Source organism: Saccoglossus kowalevskii, chromosome 3, assembly GCF_978046115.1.
Source record: "Saccoglossus kowalevskii chromosome 3, keSacKowa6.1, whole genome shotgun sequence".
Taxonomy (NCBI): Eukaryota; Metazoa; Hemichordata; class Enteropneusta; family Harrimaniidae; genus Saccoglossus; species Saccoglossus kowalevskii.
Window position 1 is genome coordinate 4,096,071 of NC_140643.1, and position 24,867 is coordinate 4,120,937.

At 34.9% G+C, this 24,867-nt stretch overlaps 1 protein-coding gene across 1 annotated transcript in view; it reads right to left on the reverse strand.

The window, feature by feature from the left end:
- The window catches only part of LOC100378866 (ribosomal RNA small subunit methyltransferase NEP1-like), a 34,513-nt gene that overhangs the window by 6,945 nt on the left and 2,701 nt on the right, over window positions 1–24,867 (reverse strand). Inside the window, exons 2-3 of the mRNA XM_085496699.1 lie at window positions 4,536–4,637; window positions 107–248 (exon numbers count right to left, since the gene is read on the reverse strand). Of these exons, the coding sequence (XP_085352825.1) occupies window positions 107–248; window positions 4,536–4,637 (244 nt within the window). The remainder of the gene's footprint in view (window positions 1–106; window positions 249–4,535; window positions 4,638–24,867) is intronic.

Genomic DNA, 24,867 nt, shown 5'->3' on the forward strand with positions numbered 1-24,867 from the left:
TTTTGTTCGGGCAGTTTAAGGCGGTTTGGGTTTTCGTAGGTTTGACCCACATGTTTGAATATGAGATCACCCCTTAGTCTACAAAACCAGATAGTTGTATACATACCCATAAGTCCTGAGAACCGATCAAATGTTCTTGGTATCCTGGTTTGCGGACTGATTTGAATTAAAACATTGTTTTCTGTGTGTAGATAAACTTGGAGTAAACCGGCTCTATTCAGTGGACTATCAAACAACATGAGTAAACACTGAAAATAAAAAGTATAGACAAAAATTTTATTTACTTACTTGTAGTCATGACACTTCACCCAGATATATGAACAAATAATTATATTATACATCTACCTCCAAAAACAATAAAATTTTCTGTAAGATGCCATATCTGCACTTAATTGAACATATGAATTTTCTTCTAATTACTACGTCATTGACAGGTTTAAAATAATTGCTGTTTTTTTTTTCTTTATTTACATATCAGATGCAAAAACACTATCAGCATTTAAGGTAGCGAGAAGGGAAATTTTCACTTTTTTCTTGATTTTTCAAAAATTGATAAAACAGTTACTTTAGACCTTGATACATCACCCCAGGTTTACAAAAGATCGAAATTGCGAAACAACGTTGCTCAAATTAGTGTTTTAAAACACTAGCAGAAAAGACTACAACTGCCGTTTCGTGGATATTTGCATAGTGTTTATCTTTGGAAGGAATTAAATGATAACATCTTATCTGTATACTCTGTTGTTGACGATTCTGATATAACGGGTGATAAGCTTCCAGTTGCAGACAATGTTTATCTAACGTCCATTGTCAGCATTATTGTCAGGCGAGACTTCGTCGGAGAAACATGGTCATACAGTACTCATTTCGCCCAACCTTCCGCTTTTACATCGATCGCTTATCGCTTAATTTCCGACCACGCGGTCTTGTCCGACCGCATTTTAATCGCGTTTTTTTCTTCGCTCGCTCGCTCATTGAAAACATTGACCGCTCGCCCAAACACTGAAAACTGGCACATGGGTGGTCGAAATGGTGGTTTTGATAGTAAAGTGTGAACATACAACTAGTATTAACTATTATTACATTCTGAACGACACTTCAAATCTAATAGCTGTATTACACTTGTATCGTGAAAGCAACTGAACTGGGACCTCTTGTTACGTGTTTTGGGTGCTTGTTCTAGATGTAATATTTTTATTTTTATTTTAATGAGACAGTTACGTGAAAAAAACCTAGGTAACTCCTTTTGACAGAGCAGAGAAACGAGGAAATGTTAGTGATTAATTCCAAAAATAATGATATCGAATCCACATCGGTCCACGTCTGGTAAAATTTGACATTCAATTTTTAAAATTAAGTCACGATCATTGAATGAGCTCGGTCTATACCGTATACGTACCGCAAAAGTGTTCCCACAAAAAATATTTTCGACTAAAAACGGCCACATGCCCTGAAAAAATCGAACACAGCTTGACATGTATGAATAATTTATTGGGCTTAAAAGAAAAACGTGTCAAATTTAGTTATAGCCATAACTATTTGGTGGCCAGTCGATGAACAATTCAAAGTCCTTCAGGGCTGAAAATCATCGACGCTACTCTGGTTTACTTTATTTCACAACTTGCAGAGAAAACTGATTCGCGTGAGCTCTAATGTATCTTAGCCTAGTATTTTCTTTTTGAACTAAGGTCAAATTCCATCAGTTTGTCAAAATATATGTTTTTCAGCGAATAATTTTGAAGCCTGTCACAGCACAAACAACTATGTGAATCGACGCCGGTGATTGGATTGTACGACGACCCTTCAATTAGCGTCAGATATGCTTTGTTACAACATCATTGATTGGCTGAGAGTCACCTGATCGGAGCACGAACTGGGTCACAGAACCATATTTGTTCGTATTATCAACAGGACTTTGCAAAATAACCACACCCACATTTTCAATCTTTTTTAGCGCGGAAGTTGCCAACAAATGTAAAAAAAATCGTGAATTTCATGGATTCGAATAAAATAAAGCAAGCGATTGATAAGGATGATTATTAATATTTTCTCCGATGCTCTTCGAATTTTTAGTTTTTGTATTTCAGGGTAAGAAATGGCTAGCTGAAGTTGCATCGTCTTCAATGCGGTTGTTTCACCGCGAACAACTCTAGCTCTGTTTTGGGCATGGTTTAGTTTTGCGATGTAAAATAAAATATATATTAAAATAATAATACTTGATTAATTATTTGGGGTTTCAGCCCACAAATTACGGACATGATCTCCATGAATTACGGTCAATGTTTGTCTTCTCTCGGCTGATTGTCACGGTGTTGATCGACGCCCTTCCTAAACTCAGTATGGAGAAACCAACGGGGATCGACATTCCAAACAAACAATCGAAATTATCAACGAAAGACGAGATTTTTCTAGATATTTACAAACATACTGTCATGACAAACATATGTAAAATTAACAAATACACAAAGAGGTGTAATATTAGGTTTTATTTTAGGCTTAGAAATATTTTCTTTCACTCAGCCCATGCATGTAACTGCCATTTAGTTTACGGTCCTTCAGCATCGGGGAAAACAACAATAATTATACAAAACGCATTGCGAAGACTCAACAATCAGGAAAAAAACCCCAGACAACCCTGTCGTACTTGTGTTGAAATACATTTTGTATTTCACGTCAGAATATTGTTTAAAATAAAATATTCAGTCCAAGCCAAATCGAGGTCAAAGGGTCAGGTTGCGTGCATATAATTATATATAGTTAAAGCAAAAAGTATTTGAACTTTTGTCAGCTGTTCAACATATATAAAAACCAGAAAGACAATTATAAGACAATGTGAACCTCGGAAATTATTCTGTTAGTCCGAATTTTAAATGCGCGCGAGCGAGCAGGTGGGCGGTGATATTTCGGGGTTTGCGCGGTCGAAAATAAAGCGGAAATTGTCCGGTCGAATTCAACAAGCGGTCGCAAAAGCGAGAGAAAAAGGTGATTGAAAAGCGGAAGCGGGCGGGAGGTTGTGCGAAAGGAGTACTGTAACTTTGCACAACTTTCTTTTAAATCGTTTTATTTTCCAAGTCAATATTCTATTTTACTAATACATTTTTTTTCTAATGCAATGGCGAAGAAAAGAAAGAAAGCGTTGACAGACGAGGCAAAGAAAAATCTGCCACTCAGTGTCGCACTCTGACACAGCAATTTTTTTTCAAACATCGGCCATTTTGTTTCACCATGAAAACCGTTTTATTAGATGTCTTATCTGAGACACTTGAAGGATTAGCTTGTTTGTAAACTGTCAGCGTGTACAGTGGGACAGTAATGTTTGTCAGAGGATTATCCCTCGTTGTTCGTTTGCATAACAATGGAAAACCCGAACGTTCCTGGAGTACGGACTCAAATGCCAGCAGTTTTCTTCATTTTTCGCGCTCAAGCTTGAAATTATTCATTATCTGACACTCTTTATGAGTTCTATGATATCAGTGGTTAATATGTTTGGCCATTTTTAGTGTATATTTATAATAATGCAGCAAATCTACAGTGTTTTATTAACCAAAACTGTTTTTCGCGTTTTTCTCGAGTTGAAGTTTTGATCGAGAACGACTCATTGGGACCGCCGCCAAATCAAGTGCGTTCGGACTAGGACATTCAAACTCGCAGTTATCGTTCAAAAGATAATGATGGTGCGAAATATGTCTGGGTTTTTAAAGAAAATGCTTTGTCACAGAATAATAGTCTGTTAAAGGTGCCAAGTATGAAATAATTTGGGGACAAAAAAACAAACCTGCATAGAAATCGGAATAATAGGTCTTTTGATTATCGGAGACGCATTTCAATGGACTTGATTACGGACAATGCATAACTTAAATTTCACCAGGAAATTCCGCAGTGTGCTCTCGCAATCGCGTACTTCGTCATTTTTACAAGGTTCGCCATTTTTGATGTCACGTGATAATTATGTAAACAATGTCTGTCCAGTTTGTGCGAACTTGCACCTCTATACTTAGTCTTTTGATATATATAACCTAAATTACTGTTCTGAACGAGACAACAGACAGAGAATGTTTTATTTAAAAACGTCACAAAACCTTCTCGCTACCTTAAACAGAATGAATGCCAATTTTCAAATGTGACATTTGCCAAATATTGTTAAATTTAAATATGGATTTTAATTTAGTAAATAAAGAAAATAAGCACTATAAAGTTATATTTTGTGGCATAGTTTTTGCTGACAACCAGCCTGTCATATGGACAATTAAAAAGCAATATCTTCTAATACTTCATACAAGACCACTGTTAACCCTCTATAGGTCAAAAGCTGTTGTTATAGATACAAGGAATAATGAGACAATCAAGCTCTTATGTAATTCTAGTTTATTAGGATTTCCACTATACACAAATTATGTCTGCATATTCTCCCAGAGAATCTATATTCCAAGTTTCATTAAAATCTGACAAATTAGATGAAGTAAATTAGGAAATTAATATGCATAGATTTCAACGCTAAACAAAAACAAGCTGCAGCGTTTTAGGAAAATACCCACCTGGTGTGTTATATCTGGTCTGTACTTTGCAGGATCTTTTTTGAATTTTCTCATGAAACTTTTATGACGGTCACAAGACAGCAGCTCAAAACTCTTTCCAACCTATTGATAGAAAAACAAGAAGCTTAAAATATAATAATTGTATAACATGAAATAATTTACAATTGTATAAGAATAAATGTAAAAACATAAACGTTAATTTTCATTAAATGTGGCATACATGATTATTTACAGCTCCAAATTGGTTATCTATATGTCATAATGGGTATTCTCAACTCCCCGAAGAAACGCTTTAATAACCAAGTTTAAATGTTGAGTCCAAGAAATTTGTCCACATCAGACATTAGCAGACATTGGGTCAAAGGTCACCTGGTCTGGCTGTACAAGGTCTCATGCCACTAATCAACCAATTTAAATGCCTTGTAAGAACCAATGACATTTTTTAAATATATTTTTTTTCAGGTGCTTCCTGTTTGATGGCGTAATCACCTGGGTCAAAGGTGAGAACAACATGTGGTTTTTTGTTTACTACTTAGCGGCTGTGTACCTGTGGGATTATTCTGTGTGTATTTAAAAAAACAGCTTCATTACAATATTAATTAAGACAAACATAATATCATTTTTGTTATTTGTATACAAAAGTCTGAAGACAGGATATCTCATATGAAATGTATGGATTAATTCAGTATGATGAGATGATGATAGCTAATATCATGAACTATTCAGTGTTTACTAATGAGAATCTTGAATATTGATATTGAATATTGATACACCAGGTATCATTGTTAAGATAAATAAGGGTCAAGGTGCAGACAGGATGCACCCAATGTTTTTTTTTCAGAATGGAACCCAGGCCTGCTAGACCACATGTCAGCTCAGCATGGACTACACAGTAATATTCTTGACTGCAGACTGACATCACACTATTGAACTTCCAAAGAAAGTTTGTGGGGAATTCAAACATTAGGAAGGTGAAACATGCAATTTACTTTCACTATGAGGTACAAGTAACTTGTACATTCAAGGCCACGGATAGTTAGTATACATTGTTTATGAGTGTTGTGGTCTGGAACAAACATGATTTCGGTGAGAATATCATCACTAACATGGACAATGCACGGTTATTCACACGTAATTAGGAACGTTGTGGGTCTTTTGTTTCCCACTTAAATTATACAGGTAAGAATATAATATTTGTCGGGTGGTTCTGCTCAGTTTCGATGGTAAATTTGGTGACCACCGAACTCGGCCAGATTTCTACTCGGCCAGTGATCGATCACGGCCAGTGACCGTACTCGGCCAGCATATGTGTTAATGGGTGTCGATCTCAGTGATGCAACAGTGAACGCTGTATTACAGACTGCCAGAGTCATATCACAATATCGTGTTTTGTTAATAAAAAAGGGTTGTTGATTTCAGTGACGCATCAGCCAGCGCTGTGTCTTTTGTCATATCACAGTAAAATGTGAAAAAAAAAATACACGGGCGCCAAGGGTTGTCGATCTCAGTGATGCAACAACGAGCGCTGTATTACAGACTGCCAGAGTCATATCACAATAAAATATAAAAAACAAGCCATGCATGGCACAGTCCATGTTAGTTATCAAATTTAAGATATATAGTTTTGTTTATAGTAATATTGCTGGCATATAAACATGTCAGGAATATGATGATTGTTTAACATTTAAATGATTGACATTTGTATCTGATCGTCAAACAAGTATTGAGAGATATTGCTCTGGAACAGCATTAATTAAAACAAAATCAGCCATTATGAATATATGTATAATGAATATATGAAATTTGAACATAGTCAGTCAAAGCATGTCAGAGATATGGCTCTAAAAGCCCATTCATTAAAACAAAATGGCCACGAGTCAGCCATTCAGAATCCGATCTAAAAAATAAAACAAGTTTTTTAGCACAAAAATAGCCACCATTAGGCCACTTTGAAAAGGATCGTCAAACCAATATATCCATATACCTGTGACATGATGTATAATGAATATTAAAAATTTGAACATAATCAGTCAAAACAAGTCAGACATATGGGTCTGGAAACCCATTCATTAAAATAAAATGGCCACCGGACAGCCATTTTGAGTCTGATCTGAAAAATAAAATGACGTACATCAGGAACCTGTAATGTCTAATGTATGTACCAAGTTTGAACGAAATCCATCCAGAAATGCCAAAAATGCTTGATATTTGATGATTTTTTAGCACAAAAATGACAACCATTCGGCTATTTTGAATAGGATCGTCAAACCAATATATCTGTAAATCTATGATATGATGTATAATGAATATTTAAAATTTGAACATAATCAGTCAAAACAAGTTGGAAATATGGGTCTAGAAGCCTATTCATTAAAACAAAATGGCCGCCAGTCGGCCATTTTGAATGTTATCTGAAAAAACAAATTATTTGCATCAAGGTCGCAAAATGTCTAATGTATATATCAAGTTTGAACAAAATCCATCTGTAAACAGCCGAGAAATGCTTGATTTTTAGGATTTTTTAGCACAAAAATGGCCGCCATTCGGCCATCTTGAATCAGATCGTAAAACAAAATGATGTTTATCAAGGTCCTATAATGTCCAACGTATATACAAGGTTTGAACAAAATCCATCTGTAAACAGCCGGGAAATGCTTGATTTTGATGATTTTTAGTACAAAAATGGCCGCCATTCGGACATCTTGAATCAGATTGTGAAACAAATTGACGTGCATATGTATGATATCATGTATGATGTATGTGTGAGTTTGATTGTGATTGGTCCAGGCATTTCTAAGATACAGGTCCGGACGCACGCACAGACGCACGCACACACGAACACATGGAGGTCAAAACATAAGTCCCTGTTTTCGGACTTCGTTCGAACGGGGACTAAAAAAAATGTACGGGCGTCAAAGGGTGTCGATTTCAGTGATGCTTATCGCGCTTTGTTAATAAAAAAGGGTTGTCGATTGTTAAAAAATAAAATATGGCCACAAGGGTTATTGGTTTCAGTGACGCAGTGCTTTATGGTTACAAAAATGTTGGAGTTCGTGTAACCACGGTTAGTAACCGTGGTGTAACCCTCAGACATGGTTAATTAACACATCGTGCAAGGTGTGATTCTTTTGTTAGACGCTTGTTATTGTTTCTGTGTCACAAGCGACAGCAACGAGCGCTGTGTTATTTATGTAAAAAATAAATACTGCACGGACGGCAAGGGTTAAATCAAGAGTGGTGAGAGGCATGTAGTAATCTTCAGTGGAAATGAAATACAAGAGTTTTGAAACTATGCCATGTTATTGTATACACAAACCGGTAGGCACTCAAACAAGTAACATGTTGCCATGACGATTCGGCTCTGGTTTGGACGATCCAAAACAGATTGGGTATAAATTATATTCGATATGCGATCATATCTAATGTTAATATATTAAATGCACAATGAATGTATGACTATCTTACTCACAGCTTATTTTTCGTCTTTTGCACGGCATTTTCACGATTTAACACCCTATTTTACACAATGCAGCAGATGTTTTTTTTATTTACTTTCCACCGCCTTTGTACTAAACACCATATGGTCCGGAGAGATTGACACTGTGCAGTGGACCTGTGTGGCTCGCAGGCAGACAACTAGAATACACATCTAATACATCTAATACAAATCTGTTTCAGTCAGGGCTAGAATGCTCATTTGTGGTTTGTCGCGTGATGAATTGAGAACGTTGAACGAAAGAGGAAAAGAATGTTGCAGTTTATGTAGGCAGACAAAATAGTCTGTATTGGTCTATCAGTAAATAAACAAATAAACTGTTTCTTTGCATGTTGTGATTCTGTTTGTTGAGCAATACATTTCAGGGTCTGCATTTTTGTGGTTTGTGTTTTCATGGGGAATTGTGTGATAAATTATAACTGAAGTCGGAATGTAACAATGTAGCAAGATGGCCCACTCTGTCGCCAAGTTAAATGCCAGACTTCTTGTACTTTATACACTAAATTGCAAACAATGACCTGTCGGTTGGCGGCAGATCCCCCGGGTTCAGGTATGTGGATGTTGTTTTCATTTTAAACAAGCTCTTTACAGGAAAATTCAAGAATTATCGTTATCACCGTTATACCGTGCCTCTTGTCACACCTCAAGATTATTTAAGCCTTTTTTTTGCTTTTCCTTACATTCCTAGTGATCACATAAAGACGGCGTTTGAGCAAATGGCAGCCAGATCCAATGACCAACTACGACCATTTGTTGACTACGTAAATCAAACATGGATTGAAGGTAACTGGGCACCAGAACAGTGGTGTGTTTTCATGACACCGACCAGGACAAACAACAACGTAGAAGGGTGGCACAGTAGACTGAACAGCAAAGCCAAGCGAGGTAACATCCAGTTTTATCTTTTAGTAAAACTGCTACACAACGAAGCCAGATTAATACCACTACAACAACGACTGATACAACAAGACAAACTCCAACGTTACCAGAGAAAACAGACCAGGGTCATGCAGGGCAAGCTCTTTTGCTTGTGGGATCGGTACAGCAATGGTGAGATTAATACCTTTAGATTGCTTAAGGCTGTCTCCCATATTGCCAAGCCACCGTCTGACTAATACCGGTAAATACATGTGTTTTTTTTTTATAAAGTAACAAGTCGTGTAAAGGTGTTTTTATTCCGAGCAGAATTTGGCAAAGAATTCTGCTTATGGCTATCAGCCGCTAGAGGGTGCAGCTATGGCTGTGAACGTTCCAATAAAACCGGAACGCTTTGCCAAAATGTTTTTGTTATTCCTTGAAGGTATCTTATTACATCCATGGGTTTTTCCAGCGATTAACCGTTATAATGTTCTTATTATTTTTATTTTCGTTCATATGTACTGCTCCCCCCAGCTACAGACAATATATATGTGTGAGTGTAATCTCACTGGGTGAGAAAAATGGTATAGATGATGTAATAATCTGGTAGTAACCGCGTTGTGTTTTTAAATATATATGCAATGTATACATAGCTTGGTTCTGCGCATGAAGCATTTTCCTGTTTGCCAAGCACAGTAAAAAGTTAAAAATAAAGAACTTTTGGTGAGTAAATCTTGCATAAATCTTGTTTAATAAACAACTACCGTAAAATTCCTAATTGAGGCCGCAGCTTTAATTAAAATTCATTTTTTCAATGGATGAATTCATTCAGATGGGTGAAGTCTTGGTGCGGCTTTAATTAGAGCATTCATTTTGGTAACAGTGGTAATTTTTTTCAAAAAACAAAGGCCAGAAGGGATAATGATATGCTAATGAGATACACGACACTCGATTGCAACTTTGTTGCGATTCTAAGGCACTTTCGGATTTTTACACACAGACAAACTTGTACACAAACGAAATTTCACACTGTATAACTTACTGTACAATAAATACCGTAAAATCTGTATTAGAAGCCGCATCCCTAATAGAAGTCGCACCCAATCTTTTTGTACAATTGAGAACCAAAAATTCATCATTTCTCATATGTGTAGATGCTCTAATAGAAGCCGCATCCCCTCTGTTGCATTGTACCATTTTAATAGAAGTCGCGGCTTCTAATACAGATTTTACAGTAATATCTACAAATAGATTTGTTTGCATTTGCAGATTACCGTACTGTATACTACAATCTCTTGAATAGACTAATTCGTTAGCACTGGTATAGGTCACAACTGAGAGACAGCCGTCTGACACAGTCGATTGCGGCATGTTCGACTTCCTGCAGAGTGACTGTACATTCCATGTTTAATTTAGACATCGGGGAAATTAAAATAAAAAAAAAATCAATAAAAAAAAATGTTCGCATGATAACAACAAAATACTCAGTATATTATTTAATGTAATATATATTTATTTTCCTATTATTTTTGATAACGGTAACGGTCATGCTGCGTTTCACACAAGTGAATAACTTACTTGTTTTCGAAGTGTTACAATTGCTGATTATTACTCAGTAGTGATTACAAAAAAATAAATTTCTTGAATTGTTGTGAAAATTCAACTTAGTTAAACGCTCAATCCAATACGATATTCGCCATGTTTGTTCAAACATCTTTAGTGAGCGACTTGAAACTGTTTTGCTCAAGTCGCTAATTAACCAATCGAAATGCTGGATGGTGCCAACGTGATTATCATAGCTCATTTAAATATGTTAATGTAGTTCGGCGACCTCATGGTAAACGAAACACGAAAGAGATTTACCGTTGTTGTAGTGCGATCGTTTGGCTTTGATTTTGATGGGAAAACGGCATGATTTCTTTTTTAAATCAAGAAATTAGTTGTTTTCGAAAGATAAGCTGAGCATTGAAGAAGAATTTAACACTTTTGACGATAATAGCAGCTCATTGTCGAAACGCAGTTTACCCAGTCAGGCATTGACCCACAATAAATCTGTACTGTGGAATAAGCGTCAATGACTGCGGAAAACCTAAATTAGACTCTAATCTAAGCGCCAGGAATCATTGAAATGTTCGAAAAATTATCCCTTAATTTAAAATTAAATGCTATATCTTTTTCTGAAATATGTGGTGGCTGTTTGGTTTGTGAAAGTTTGGGGTGCAGCTTATATTGCAGACTTTTTCCTGGGATCAAAACTTGTCAATTTCAACATGAAAGAATGTCTCAAGTTAGGGGCTTCTATTAAAGCTGCGGCCTCAAATATGATTTTTACGGTACCCACTACAAAGCCATCCTTGAATCGATCTAAAACACTTACTGCATTGGTAGTTCATTTAAACACACCATGGGTTAGGGCCGATCGTAAATCACACTTGTAGCCTTGTCAAATGGTTTATTATCATGGTGACATGAGTCAAGACGCATGTGAATCAGGGTCCGGAAAAAAACCCCTTAGGAAAAAACCCCCATAAGAAAAAAAAAACCCTAGGAAAAAAACCCCATAGTGAAAAACAATTGTTTTTTATCACCAATGCTTGCACATTGTCAGTATTTACATGTAAAATAAATGGCAACACATATTTTCTGCTATTATTTTTAGAGTATGTTAATGGTCTCATGGGGGATATGGTAATGTGTTTCACATTTTGTAAATATTTAATAAATAATGAAAAATAAAAAAACACTGTGTAATAATGCTTGATGTTTACTTTTGCCCTTTCCTGTCCATCAATCCACCAATCTATATCAAAGATTTAAAACTAAATGAAGACTTATCTTATGTAAAGATCAAAGGCATCCCTCAACAATATAGAATTAAACACTTAACAAAACACCAATGAATAGGCATTCAAGATCAAAGGTTGCCTATAAACGTAAGTGATTGACACAAATTAACACTAGATGTTCACAACTATGATCAAAGAATAACACAATGAGACAATAATATACCAGTAACATGTGTGACCATTTATGTCAATTCTGTGAATATAGTTATGAGAAACAAGTTAGTAAGTCTTCCGTATTCTGCAAAAGTATTTCCTAAAAGTTTTTTTTTCCCTAGGGTTTTTTTCCTAGGGTTTTTTTTTTTCTAGGGTTTTTTTTTCCCTAAGGGTTTTTTTCCTATACTCATGTGAATTGTACTCAAGCATAGTCCATTATTATATATACTAGTAGTTTATTTTACCGTAACATAGAGCTTTTCTATAACAGAAGTGATTTATTAAATGCAACTCGTAAATCTTCACAGTATTTTATAATGGATCTGAAAAATAAAATGCATTAAGGATCACACAATAAAAAATGTTGCGCCATACAAAACTACTACAAATTGAAACATTAGTTTTAGTGTTTTTACATAGCAGAGCTTTTTCTTTGAAAACTTGCGTCACTGTAATCGACAACAGTTGGGGAAACGGGAGCGTTTCTTTTTTTGTGTGTTGTGTTGTTACACAGCATAGCCAGACGTTCGCCGATGTGATGTCTGTGATTCCGATGTAATGTCTGTGTTTTTCCTTTGAAAAGAAAATCTGTGTCACTGAAATCGACAATGTTCAGCCAATGTTGAAATCAACAACTTGAACATGCCGGAGAACCAGTAGCGTTTGTGTGTGTATGTAAACTTGCGTTGTTGAAATCGACAACAAAACAGTGACGGGAGTTAGTCAAAAAGAGTCAGTGAAACGGATGCGTCACTGGGTGTGTTGTGTAGCATATAACATATGGAAATAAAATGCCGCCACGGCAACAGACGTGAATAAAGGTGACAATTGTTGACCAATGACCAGTTTACACCTCAACATTCACAACTGGCCGAGTTGTGCATTTTTTCCCTGGCCGAGTTCGGTTGTATTCGTAAATTTATGTTTGTGTACATTTATAATTTTACATATCAAAATTCATAAACATAGAAAGTCCATATACTATAGTTACGTGTATAGTTCAGTTGTTCACTGTGTGTAGGGTAGAGTAGTGCTCGGGACAGGGTCATTCCAGTTTTTATCCACACCCCCCCTACGGATGGATATTAAGGTTATGACACCCTATGGATTCAAATCCACCATTCAGGTGTCGGATTTTTGTTAACTAACACACCCCCTGGAAACTACTGATTTGACGTATATGGATGGGTATATGAAAAAAGTATACCCCTCGAATACACACAAAAACAGAACCCCTCGGAAAACAAGACATGAAATGTCACAGTCCCCGTTATTTGATTATAAAGTACAGGTAGTACAAGGAACATCTGCAAACAGGTGAATAAATATGTACTCTTTGTGGGTACAACTCATAAAGAGATTTCCCATAATCTAGTTTTGTACTGACAACTAAAAACTTCCACTGACCCATGTTCAGAATCTCAGAGTACACAAGTGCAACAAAACTATTTGTCATACATGTATACTTGCTCAAGAAACTGCATTCATAAATCTGAGTGAACCTTGATGTACATGACTTCTTTGTTAATCAAGTCTTAGTATATTACCAGGACCTGGGTTTGTTTCAACATCACCACTGGGCATCAGAATCATTCTCATGTTGTCAAATACAATTTGTTATTAACACAGTAAGGTTTATTATTTAAAATTTATTCATTGTACATAGAACAACATCTGTTAATTTAAACAATTGTAAAAGCTATGTTTTCAGAGCAAGTACATGTAATAATTAAGAAAGCCAGTAGTGATAAAGGTTGGTCTGCTCATAACCTTCAATGGAGAAGTAACAATACTTGCTCGAAGTCTTTTTAGTGCAGTGATATTATTGCATTTCAATCATTATTAATGGGTATAAAATACTGTAAACCATTTAATTTTCACTTCTAGATATATTCAGGATTTTATGAAATTTGTTTACAACATTTCAATAAAGTCCCTGACACTCCATGTTGTAGGAACCCAGAAAATATTGCCTTGCGAAATTGAAGCAGTTCACAGCACCACTGTATAAAAAAAAAAAAATCAAAGAAAGCTTAGAAAGAACTCCCATGTGCTGAGAGTATTGGAGACACATTAAATATAATTCGAAATTACTTAGCTGAAAACTAATTATGCAAATCAGAAAATTAATATGACCAGATTTGAGTGTAAAACTAATGAGGTCTGCGCAATGTAACAGAAAATCTATGTCTCCAAGTTTAATTGAAATGTGATTAGAACCAAAAAATTATGAATTATTATGCTTATTAGGGAATTAATATGAACATATTTTTACCCCAAACTAATTAGGTTTGTACATTGTCCTAGAGCATCTTTGTAGTAAGTTTCATTGAAATGGAATAATTAGTACCGTGAAAACTCCAAAATTTCGACCCCTCTAAAAATTCGTCCGCCTATTTGTTTGCCGGGTTTCGGTGTTTTATTTACCTCCAAATTTTCGACTCCACTAAAAATTGACGACTCATTCTTATTCGAAAATTGCGACCAGTTTTAGTTTTTCCCCAAACGAAAAAAAAAACAATGTGAGCGTTCAAACGGGACCTTCCTCGAAGGCATGAATCCGGGTTTCTGATTGACTGAGAGATTTTTATTTTATTGGTAACGAAAATATATTCTAAATAAATGAAGTTTCAAATAAAAACGAACACAAAAATCTCGGCATGCTGCGTTTCTGAATTGTTGATTATTACTGTACTCAGTAGTGATTATAATAATGTACACAAAATAAATTTGTTGAATGGTTATGAAATACAAATAAAAGTCAACTTAGTTTCATCGTAAGCGAATGATTCCGGTCTCGTATAAACGTTTGATGCTGTAGGATATCCGCCATGTTCTCTTAGGTCAAATAGGTCAAATCGCTAATTAACCAATCAAAAAGCTGGATGATGCCAACGTGTTCAAATTACCATAGCTTATTTAAATATGTTAATGTTATTGAACGCAATGCGGAAGAGATTGATGTTGTAGTACGATATTTTGGCTTGGATTTTGATGCGAAAACGGCATGATTTTTTTTAAATAAAAAAATTAGTTGTTTTTAAAAAATAAACTGGTCATCTGAAGAATAATTTAACATTGTTGACAGTGATAACAGCTCATTCTCGAAAGGAAGCTTACCCGCTCACGCTAGTCACGATAAAAATCTTACACGTGTACTCTTGAATAGACAGACGTCAATGACTACGGTAAAACTTAGACTCTATTTTAGCCGGCAGGATTGATTGAAATGTCCGAAAAATGACGCCAAAATACACCTTAAAAGTCCCATTTTATTTTCTTAAATCCCATTTTATTTTTTAATCCAAGGGCGAATTTACGGCAGAATTTGGTCCCTCAAATAAGGGACACGTGAGCTTTGATTCTAACCGGATACATTGCACTGGGTCGGGGAGATCGTTTGCTAAACTTCCATGTATCTTTTGTCCAATGGGTACCTGTACTTCGAACATTCGCAAGTTTTCCTAGGTAGTGCGAGACAGCTTTGTCTTTTGACCTATTAGTTTTGTGCTGACCTCTTCTCCGCGTCTTGATGTTTTGTTTTGCTTGTCATAATACTCACTGATTGATGACTTTGTTTAGATTTTGAGTTACAACTCGGCCACGACCTTTGCTTTTACCGTGAAACATGAGGAAGTTTACGTCAATTGACGGACATTGCATTTTTTAAAAACTAATGAAGCACACTGTCTATCATCCCCATTTTTTTTTGCTGATTTCTATTCTGGAAAATTCGACTGTCCGAAAATGCACCTTAATTTTGACTCTAAAAACACGTCACATTTCTAACACCAATTATTTAAAACCGGTCGAAATTTTGGAGTTTTTACGGTACTTTAGATATCAGTGTGAAAGCTTAAAATTGGTTAATTATGCAAATTAGGTAATTAATATGTACAGATTTTAACCCACAATTATTCAGGTCTGTCTATTGTCCTACAGCATCCAGGTACATTCATTGATATGTGATGTATAGTACCTGAGATATCAGTGTGAAAGTTGGTTAATTATGCAAATTAGGTGATTAATATGCACAAATATTTACCGGGAACTAATTGGGTCGGCATAATTCTAGATTCATTGAAATGTGATGATTAGTACTTTAGATATCAGTAGAAAAGCTGAAAATTAATTATGCAAATTAGGTAATTAATACGCACAATTATTTACCCTAAAACTAATCAGGTCTCTGCATAGTCCTAAAGGATTTATGTACCAAGTTTCATTGAAATGCGATGATTAGTACTTGAGATACCCATGGAAAAGCTGAAAATTAACTAATTATGCAAATTAGGTGATTAATATGCACAAATATTTATCGAAAACAATCAATCTCTGCATAGTCCTTGAGTATGTAAGTACCAAGTTTCATTGAAATGTAATGCTAACTACTTATATCAAATGCTGAAAATTAATTAATTATGCAAATTAGGTAATTAATATGTACTGATATTACCATAAAAACTATCAGGTCTGTGCAGTGTCGTATGACATCTATGTACCAAGTTTCATTGAAATGTGATGATTAGTACTTGAGATATCAGTGGAAAAACCGAAAATTGACTAATCATTATGCAAATTAGGTAATTAGTATCCACGGATTATTACCAAAAACTAATCAAAACCTAGCATTAGTTCAGAGCATCTATGTACCAAGTTTCATCAAAATCCAATGAGTGGTTGTTTAGATATCAGTGGAACAGTCATGGAACCACTAAAAAATAGCTAATTATCATGCAAATTAGGTAATTAATATGCACGGATTTTTACCAAAAATTAATCACATCTGCGCATATGTTCAGAGCATCTATGTATCAAGTTTCATCAAAATCCAATGAGTGGTTCTTTAGATATCAGTGGAACAGTCATAGAACAGCTAAAAATTAGCTAATTATCATGCAAATTAGGTAATTAACGAGCATGGATTTTTACCAAAACCTAATCAAATCTGGGCATTGGCCCAGAGCATCTATGCACCAAGTTTCATCAAAAACCGATGTATGGTTCTTGAGATAGCAGTGGAACAGTCGGACACACATACACACACACATACACACACACATACAGACACACTAACTGCAAAGACTCCCATTTTGTGCTTCGCACATGGGAGTCAAAAAAAGTTTAAAATGAGTATTGTCCAAGATATACACATGTGGGTTCATAAGACATATGTACCAATCTGAGTGGTTCTAGAGATTAGTATCACAAGATTTTACTCTCTGTGATTCAATATCAGCCCTATGTTAAACGCTGTGTTGATCAGGCGAACTAATTGACAATGGCCCTACAGGTATCGCTATGCAATCACAGTAGTTTTGTATTCTTCTTGCATTTTGACCCTGGAAAAATATTTGTTTTTGAGAAGTGGCCGAATAATTAGAAGAAAAACAGAAACTATTTTTTTTAGTGTAAATTCTAGTAACTGAAATGCAGGATTGAAAAAGAACAAGACAATACGCAAGATTGATAAACCTTCAGCGAGCACTCCTGAAATTTCAAGTCATTGGTACCATGTTTTTTATTGCTCAATCACTTGACCCTGTATGGCACAAGATCGCAAGCTTCTATCATAGAATTGGGTTATTTATTTGATGCAACAAAACATGCATTCACAGCAGACGGAAATTCGTTTGAGATGTTACTAGATTTTTGTATTCAGTTTTCCATTTCAACCACCATCATCACTTAGTAAGCTGAGATCGCGCATTGGGATACTGACTGTGCATAATTGCGCAGTGTAGTGCCACCAGAAGACCGATTGTTCGAGAATATTTTGCACCATTACGCCATTTCAAATATTATATTAATTCACAGACAAGAAAATAAAGATTTTCAATAACATACCAAGTTTTCCCACAATTGATGATTGTACGGCAATTACATGCCTTTGCCAGTTTTACTTTGGAAGAAGTTGGAAACATAACAGAAAAGGGGCTACATGGCTACATCTTTTTTAGTGATGATTTTTAGCATGATTTTTAGCATGATTTTTATATTTTTTTTCTACAAATGTCTATTTCAGAAACAAAAACAATAAATGTGTAGGTAGGCATTTTTTTTAACAATTGCACAATTAATATTGAATGAAAACGTCATTACCGATATAAATCATTCTGTTCAAACAATTAAAAATAAGATCACATTTAATTTAGTCAGTTTTCATAATGAAATACATAATAACATGTACTTATAAATTTGAATAAGGTTCAACAGCCTTTTCATTTAGTGCCAGTTTATACACCATAAAACCTCTGGTTTAGGTGTCACACTCAGAAAGGAGTGCAAGGCCTTTGGTTCATAGGTACCGCAAAATGTTGGAATTGAATCCCCCCCCCCCCCAAATCACATAATGTAATATGCATTATTTTTTTATAATTTTGTTGATAACGAAAAGTAAAGTATGTTCTAAAAGAAGTTTCGAATAAATACAAACACGAATACATTGCTTAGTGGTTAGTACCGGTAGCAAATGATCACGGTAGCATAATCTGGTCATTCTGTGTTTCGCAAGTGAATAACTTACTTGTTTTCGAAGTATTGCAATTGTCGATTATTATTCAGTAATGATTATAATAACGCACAAAAAATTAATTCGTTGAATTTTTATGAATTGGAAGTAATATTCAACTTAATTTCATCGTAAATGAATGATTTCGGTCGAATGTAAATGCTCGATACCATACAATATCCGCCATGTTCTCATTTACACGTGGCTCATTTAAATATATTAATGACGGTTCAGTGACCTTGTGGTGAACGCAACGCGGTACTGTAGAGATTCACCGATGTTGTAGCAAGATCTTTATGCTTTGATTTTGATGGGGAAAACGGCATGATTTTTTTTTAATCCAAAAATTAGTTGTTTTCAAAAAATAAACTGAGCATTCAAAGAATAATTTAACATTGTTCACAGAAATAACAGCTCATTGTTGAAATGAAGCTTACCCATTCACGCTATTCACAATAAACATCATACTCTTGAATAGGCGTCAATGACTACGGTAAAATATAAATTAGACTCTTTTAGGCGTCAGGAGTGAATGAAATATCCAAAATATTAAAAAAAAAACTGCCGAAAAAACGCCGGGCGATTTCATGGTTCGTTGCAGACTACTCGACCAACCGTCCATACACGTGTTGTCACTGTACATCCGCCATGTTGAATCGCAGGAGATCGGCAAAATCTTCATTACAACACAGTCCCTCAGAGGGACTGTGATTACAACTAACAGTTTAATGCTCACAACATAAAAATACGAATATAATCATAAGCAACCTACTATTATATAATGAATAAATTGATCGACACAGGGACATTCTCCCCCCCCCTCGAGTTGTGGATATTTCGGAAATCGCGACACAAGCAAAAGACCGGATAACGATTTAGTTGAAAACTATGTCCCCATGTACAATAATTTGACAGTTTACAAACTAGTTTTGTAGATTGGAGACAATTGTTTGCTTTTTTGGCTTTTCACAAGAATATAAAGCTGGCAATCATCATAATATTCACATCCGTACGTCACGGAATGTACACCAATCGTACCCTAATATACATTCAATTTTGTTGAAATTGGAGAACTTAACTTTGGAAACACGTCTCTTATGCCGCCTTCTTGAAGTACTTGAAATCAAATAAAGTTACTAGTTCTTCTAGTAACTAGTGAATGAGACCACTGAGCCGAACAGAATACATGTATAAACAGTACTATAATAAATTGCACGCAATGGAGAAATCACGTGCCGTACAGCAGCGTTACTCACAGATCTAATCTACTGTAAAATATTTTATTTCAGCTGGATTATCATTCGCTGAAAAGACTTTTTCTGGGTGTTTTGTATTGAATTTATTTTCATTGATTTTTGACAAGTTGACTGTAAAATATAAGAAAAGGGTATATTCACTGGATTTTATTTTAACTGAAACATTCCTTCAGCGAAAATAGCAAAAAAATGTTGCAAGCAAAAATAAAGTATTTTACAGTAATTAATTTATTCTGAGCATGCGCAGACGTTCTGTCAATGTTGCCGGGAGAGGTAATTTTTGATGAAAATCGTGAAAAAGACCCACTTAGGATTTTCAGATCTGGAAAAAAAATTACGTGCATACTCAGCAGAGACTTGTTCATCAACCTGCCAAGTTTCACTGATATCTGCTGTAGAATTTCTGAGAAAATGTTGGAGACGGAAAAATGGACATAACCTGAATTATAAAGTCCCCTTTTCAGGCTGCGCCTGAACAGGGACTAATAAGCAGTGTGACTTGCAAGTGGCCTACTTGGGTCTTCTAATTATAAAAAAGAAATTGGTAAATTGGGATGGTATGTTGCGAAGAACAGTGCAGTTGGAAGGAGTCAAGTTATTTTGTATATAAAGTTGTATAAGTATATTATGTTTTATATTTAGTTGAAAGCCCTTTGTAAATATGTTAATTTGACCCCCTTAACTAAATCCAAAAACAAAATCCAAGACATCGTCTATGGGTTTTGCCTGAAAAATGGCCAAGTTATTTAAGTTAGGAAAACAACTTAAATCCCATGATGCAACAGTGAGTAACTTACCAACATTGGCCTGTAGAGTCTGGCTGCACATTAAAAGCGTAAACTAATGAAAAGAAATGTTATAACACAGTGAAACTTAGCAAAAAAGTATTATGATAACAGTAGAACCTGCCAGCAGTACAAAAGTTCATACTAGTAGTTTATTTACAATGTTGAATTGAGACTCCCTAAGTTGTTGAAAACTCAAACCAACAGGTTTCAGGCCTTATAATGTATGCTGTATAGTATAACATATTTCTGAAAAGAGGAAATGATCAATTTTCAACAAAAATTAAAACATAATACAACTTTAAAACCTAAATGTTCATATGATATGTCAAAAGTTTGATAATTATAATTGTGAACAGTCCTCAATACTTTTGCCCTGAAATATTGAACCATTTTGGTATGACAAAAGACACAAGTTAACCAAATAATACATAATGTATGTATTTATGTATTGTCAACTTCAGCTAAGGGTAGGCATGGGTAGACACACTATGGACGCATGCGTAGATGACAACTCTCTTGCTTTAAATGTCAGTGCATGAACTCTGGAGGTCATTGCCCATCGTCGCATGTAATTCAAACATGTGGTTATCAGTTGAAATGTACATGAATAATGTAATCAAAGTGCGCTGCCCAGAGTTTATTATATTATAGTAAAATTTAAACATTGTGCATGATATGGTATGTTATTGTATGGTTTAAATTGCATATTCACTTCATTTTGAATAAAATAATTCACAATAGGAACATCGATGAAGTATTTAAAATATTTTCCCAACATTCGGTAGACACCTGACTACTATCTTTTTCAATGATTTAAATGCGCACATGTGTAAGTTTGCGTAATTATTACGAATGCAACATTATAGAGTCGGTAATATTGAGATACTCACAGACCCAATACCCCGGGTCAGTACCCTAACAATAGTAAAAATAACGGCAGAGCTCCAGAAGGAGTACCTACACTTTATGCAAATTTTTTTTAAAATTATGCTAATTTATTCATGACGTAGCAGTTTCTGTGCTCATGAATATTCATTAATTTGTGGGTCATTACATTTTAAAAGGGGCGATATATTATTTTTGGGGGAAGAGTTAGAAAGGGGGATTAGCAATCCTTAGGGGGTCAATACAAAAGAAGGGACCCATTTGGAGAGCAGCCATGCTCCTCGTGTCTGTTGTTGCACGTGACCTACAGCTGTCAACTGTGTTCGTTCTTCGACTGTGTTCGTTCTTCGACTGGCTTCCACGTGGGGTAGTATTCTTGTGTTCTGTTTTCCTGACTTGAGTTTTTGAATCCGCTGTTTATGATTTTAACGTCTTTCATGTCTTTTGTAGGAGTGTCCAATCCGTGATTCGAACTTGCGATCTTTGAGTTCCCAGCGCACTGTCTTGTCCACTGTACCACGAGTGTCTTCACACAGGAGTTAGGATTTAAGTCCTATTCATAGGACACTGTCTTCACTAGCATTCAAAAATCTAACTAAACATACTGGATTCGAACCAGCGATCGCTCACATTGCTGACATAGTACAAATCAACTGAGCTATGTGGGTAGTCATGCAAATTAAATAATTTGTTGTCATATTTAGCTTTATTGCCAAATGGTGTTTGCAAAAAAAAGATAGATGGGCAGGCAAGGGAATTGAACCCAGGTCCTCCTGGTCACTATGTAGAGAACTGACCCACAAGACCACAATGGATTGACTGGATGTATTTGCATTTGATAAGACTATATAGTGTGTATATATATAGAAATACAACATATTTCTATTATTGAGTTACAATTGTCCAAAAAATTGCCAATTTTGTGTTTTTACTTGTGTAAACTATATGCATGCCATAACCCGTTAGTGTACATCTTGCCAATTGGGTGTTTGCCATTTGCGTTGCCCATACCTGACCCGACCCTAACCCTAATGCCAAGACACGTTCCTGTTAATAATTCCGTTGCCCATACCTGACCCGACCCTTACCCTAATGCCAAGACACGTTCCTGTTTATAATTGCTCAACAATGATACTCTGTTGTGCACTGTCTGCGGGTAAGTTGCATTGATGTCAACTGATTAAACAAGTCGCGTTTAAGTAATTTCCACTATTAACAAGTGGTTAAATTGTGACAATAAATGTGTGGACAAATATTTGAGATTAATTTTGGTGTAGACAACTCTCGTTTAATTATTTTACACCATTACAAGTTGTTAAATTGAGAGAATAAATGTCTCAACAAATATTTAATACTTAGTTTGATGTAAACAACTCACGTTTGATTAATTCCCACAATTACAGGTTGTTAAATTGAAAGAATAAATGTGCGGACAAATATTTTAGACTTATTTTGGTGTAGACAGCTCTCGTTTAATTATTTTACACCATTACAAGTTGTTAAATTGAGAGAATAAATGTGTGGACAAATATTTTAGACTTATTTTGGTGTAGACAGCTCTCGTTTAATTGTTTTACACCATTACAAGTTGTTAAATTGAGAGAATAAGTGTGCAGACAAATATTTTAGACTTATTTTGGTGTAGACAGCTCTCGTTTGATTAATTCCCACAATTAAAAGTTGTTAAATTGAGAGAATAAATGTGCGGACAAATATTTTAGACTTATTTTTGTGTAGACATCTCTCGTTTGATTAATTCCCACAATTACATGTTGTTAAATTGAGAGACTAAATGTGCGGACAAATATTTTAGACTTATTTTGGTGTAGACAGCTCTCGTTTAATTATTTTACACCATTACAAGTTGTTAAATTGAGAGAATAAATGTATGGACAAATATTTTAGACTGATTTTGGTGTAGACAACTCTCATTTAATAATTTTACACCATTACAAGTTGTTAAATTGAGAGAATAAATGTATGGACAAGTATTTGAAACTTATTTTGGTGTAGACAACTCTCATTTGATTAATTCCAACAATTACAAGTTCTTAAATTGACAGAATGAATGTATGGACAAATATTGACCATTATATTTGTGAGTAAATACCTGTTGTTTAATTAATTTCCACCTCTACAAGGTTGAGAGAATAAGTGTGCGGACAAATATTTTAGACTTATTTTGGTGTAGACAGCTCTCGTTTGATTAATTCCCACAATTACAAGTTGTTAAATTGAGAGAATAAATGTGCGGACAAATATTTTAGACTTATTTTGGTGTAGACAGCTCTCGTTTAATTATTTTACACCATTACAAGTTGTTAAATTGAGAGAATAAATGTGCGGACAAATATTTTAGACTTATTTTGGTGTAGACAGCTCTCGTTTAATTATTTTACACCATTACAAGTTGTTAAATTGAGAGAATAAATGTGCGGACAAATATTTTAGACTTATTTTGGTGTAGACAACTCTCGTTTAATTATTTTACACCATTACAAGTTGTTAAATTGAGAGAATAAATGTATGGACAAGTATTTGAAACTTATTTTGGTGTAGACAACTCTCATTTGATTAATTCCAACAATTACAAGTTCTTAAATTGACAGAATGAATGTATGGACAAATATTGACCATTATATTTGTGAGTAAATACCTGTTGTTTAATTAATTTCCACCTCTACAAGGTTGAGAGAATAAGTGTGCGGACAAATATTTTAGACTTATTTTGGTGTAGACAGCTCTCGTTTGATTAATTCCCACAATTACAAGTTCTTAAATTGACAGAATGAATGTATGGACAAATATTGACCATTATATTTGTGAGTAAATACCTGTTGTTTAATTAATTTCCACCTCTACAAGGTTGAGAGAATAAGTGTGCGGACAAATATTTTAGACTTATTTTGGTGTAGACAGCTCTCGTTTAATTATTTTACACCATTACAAGTTGTTAAATTGAGAGAATAAATGTGCGGACAAATATTTTAGACTTATTTTGGTGTAGACAGCTCTCGTTTAATTATTTTACACCATTACAAGTTGTTAAATTGAGAGAATAAATGTGCGGACAAATATTTTAGACTTATTTTGGTGTAGACAACTCTCGTTTAATTATTTTACACCATTACAAGTTGTTAAATTGAGAGAATAAATGTATGGACAAGTATTTGAAACTTATTTTGGTGTAGACAACTCTCATTTGATTAATTCCAACAATTACAAGTTCTTAAATTGACAGAATGAATGTATGGACAAATATTGACCATTATATTTGTGAGTAAATACCTGTTGTTTAATTAATTTCCACCTCTACAAGGTTGAGAGAATAAATGTGTCGACAAATATTTGATACTTATTTAGGTGTAAGAACTCGTGTTTGACCAACTTCCACCATTGCAAGTTGTTAAAATAATGAAATAAATATACTGGTATCATTGGATATTTGATTTAATTGTGAAACTTTCTAACAAAACGTTAACTGCTGGCTTCGAACCCTCAATCAACAATTCCGCAGACACGGTATAAATTCAACAACA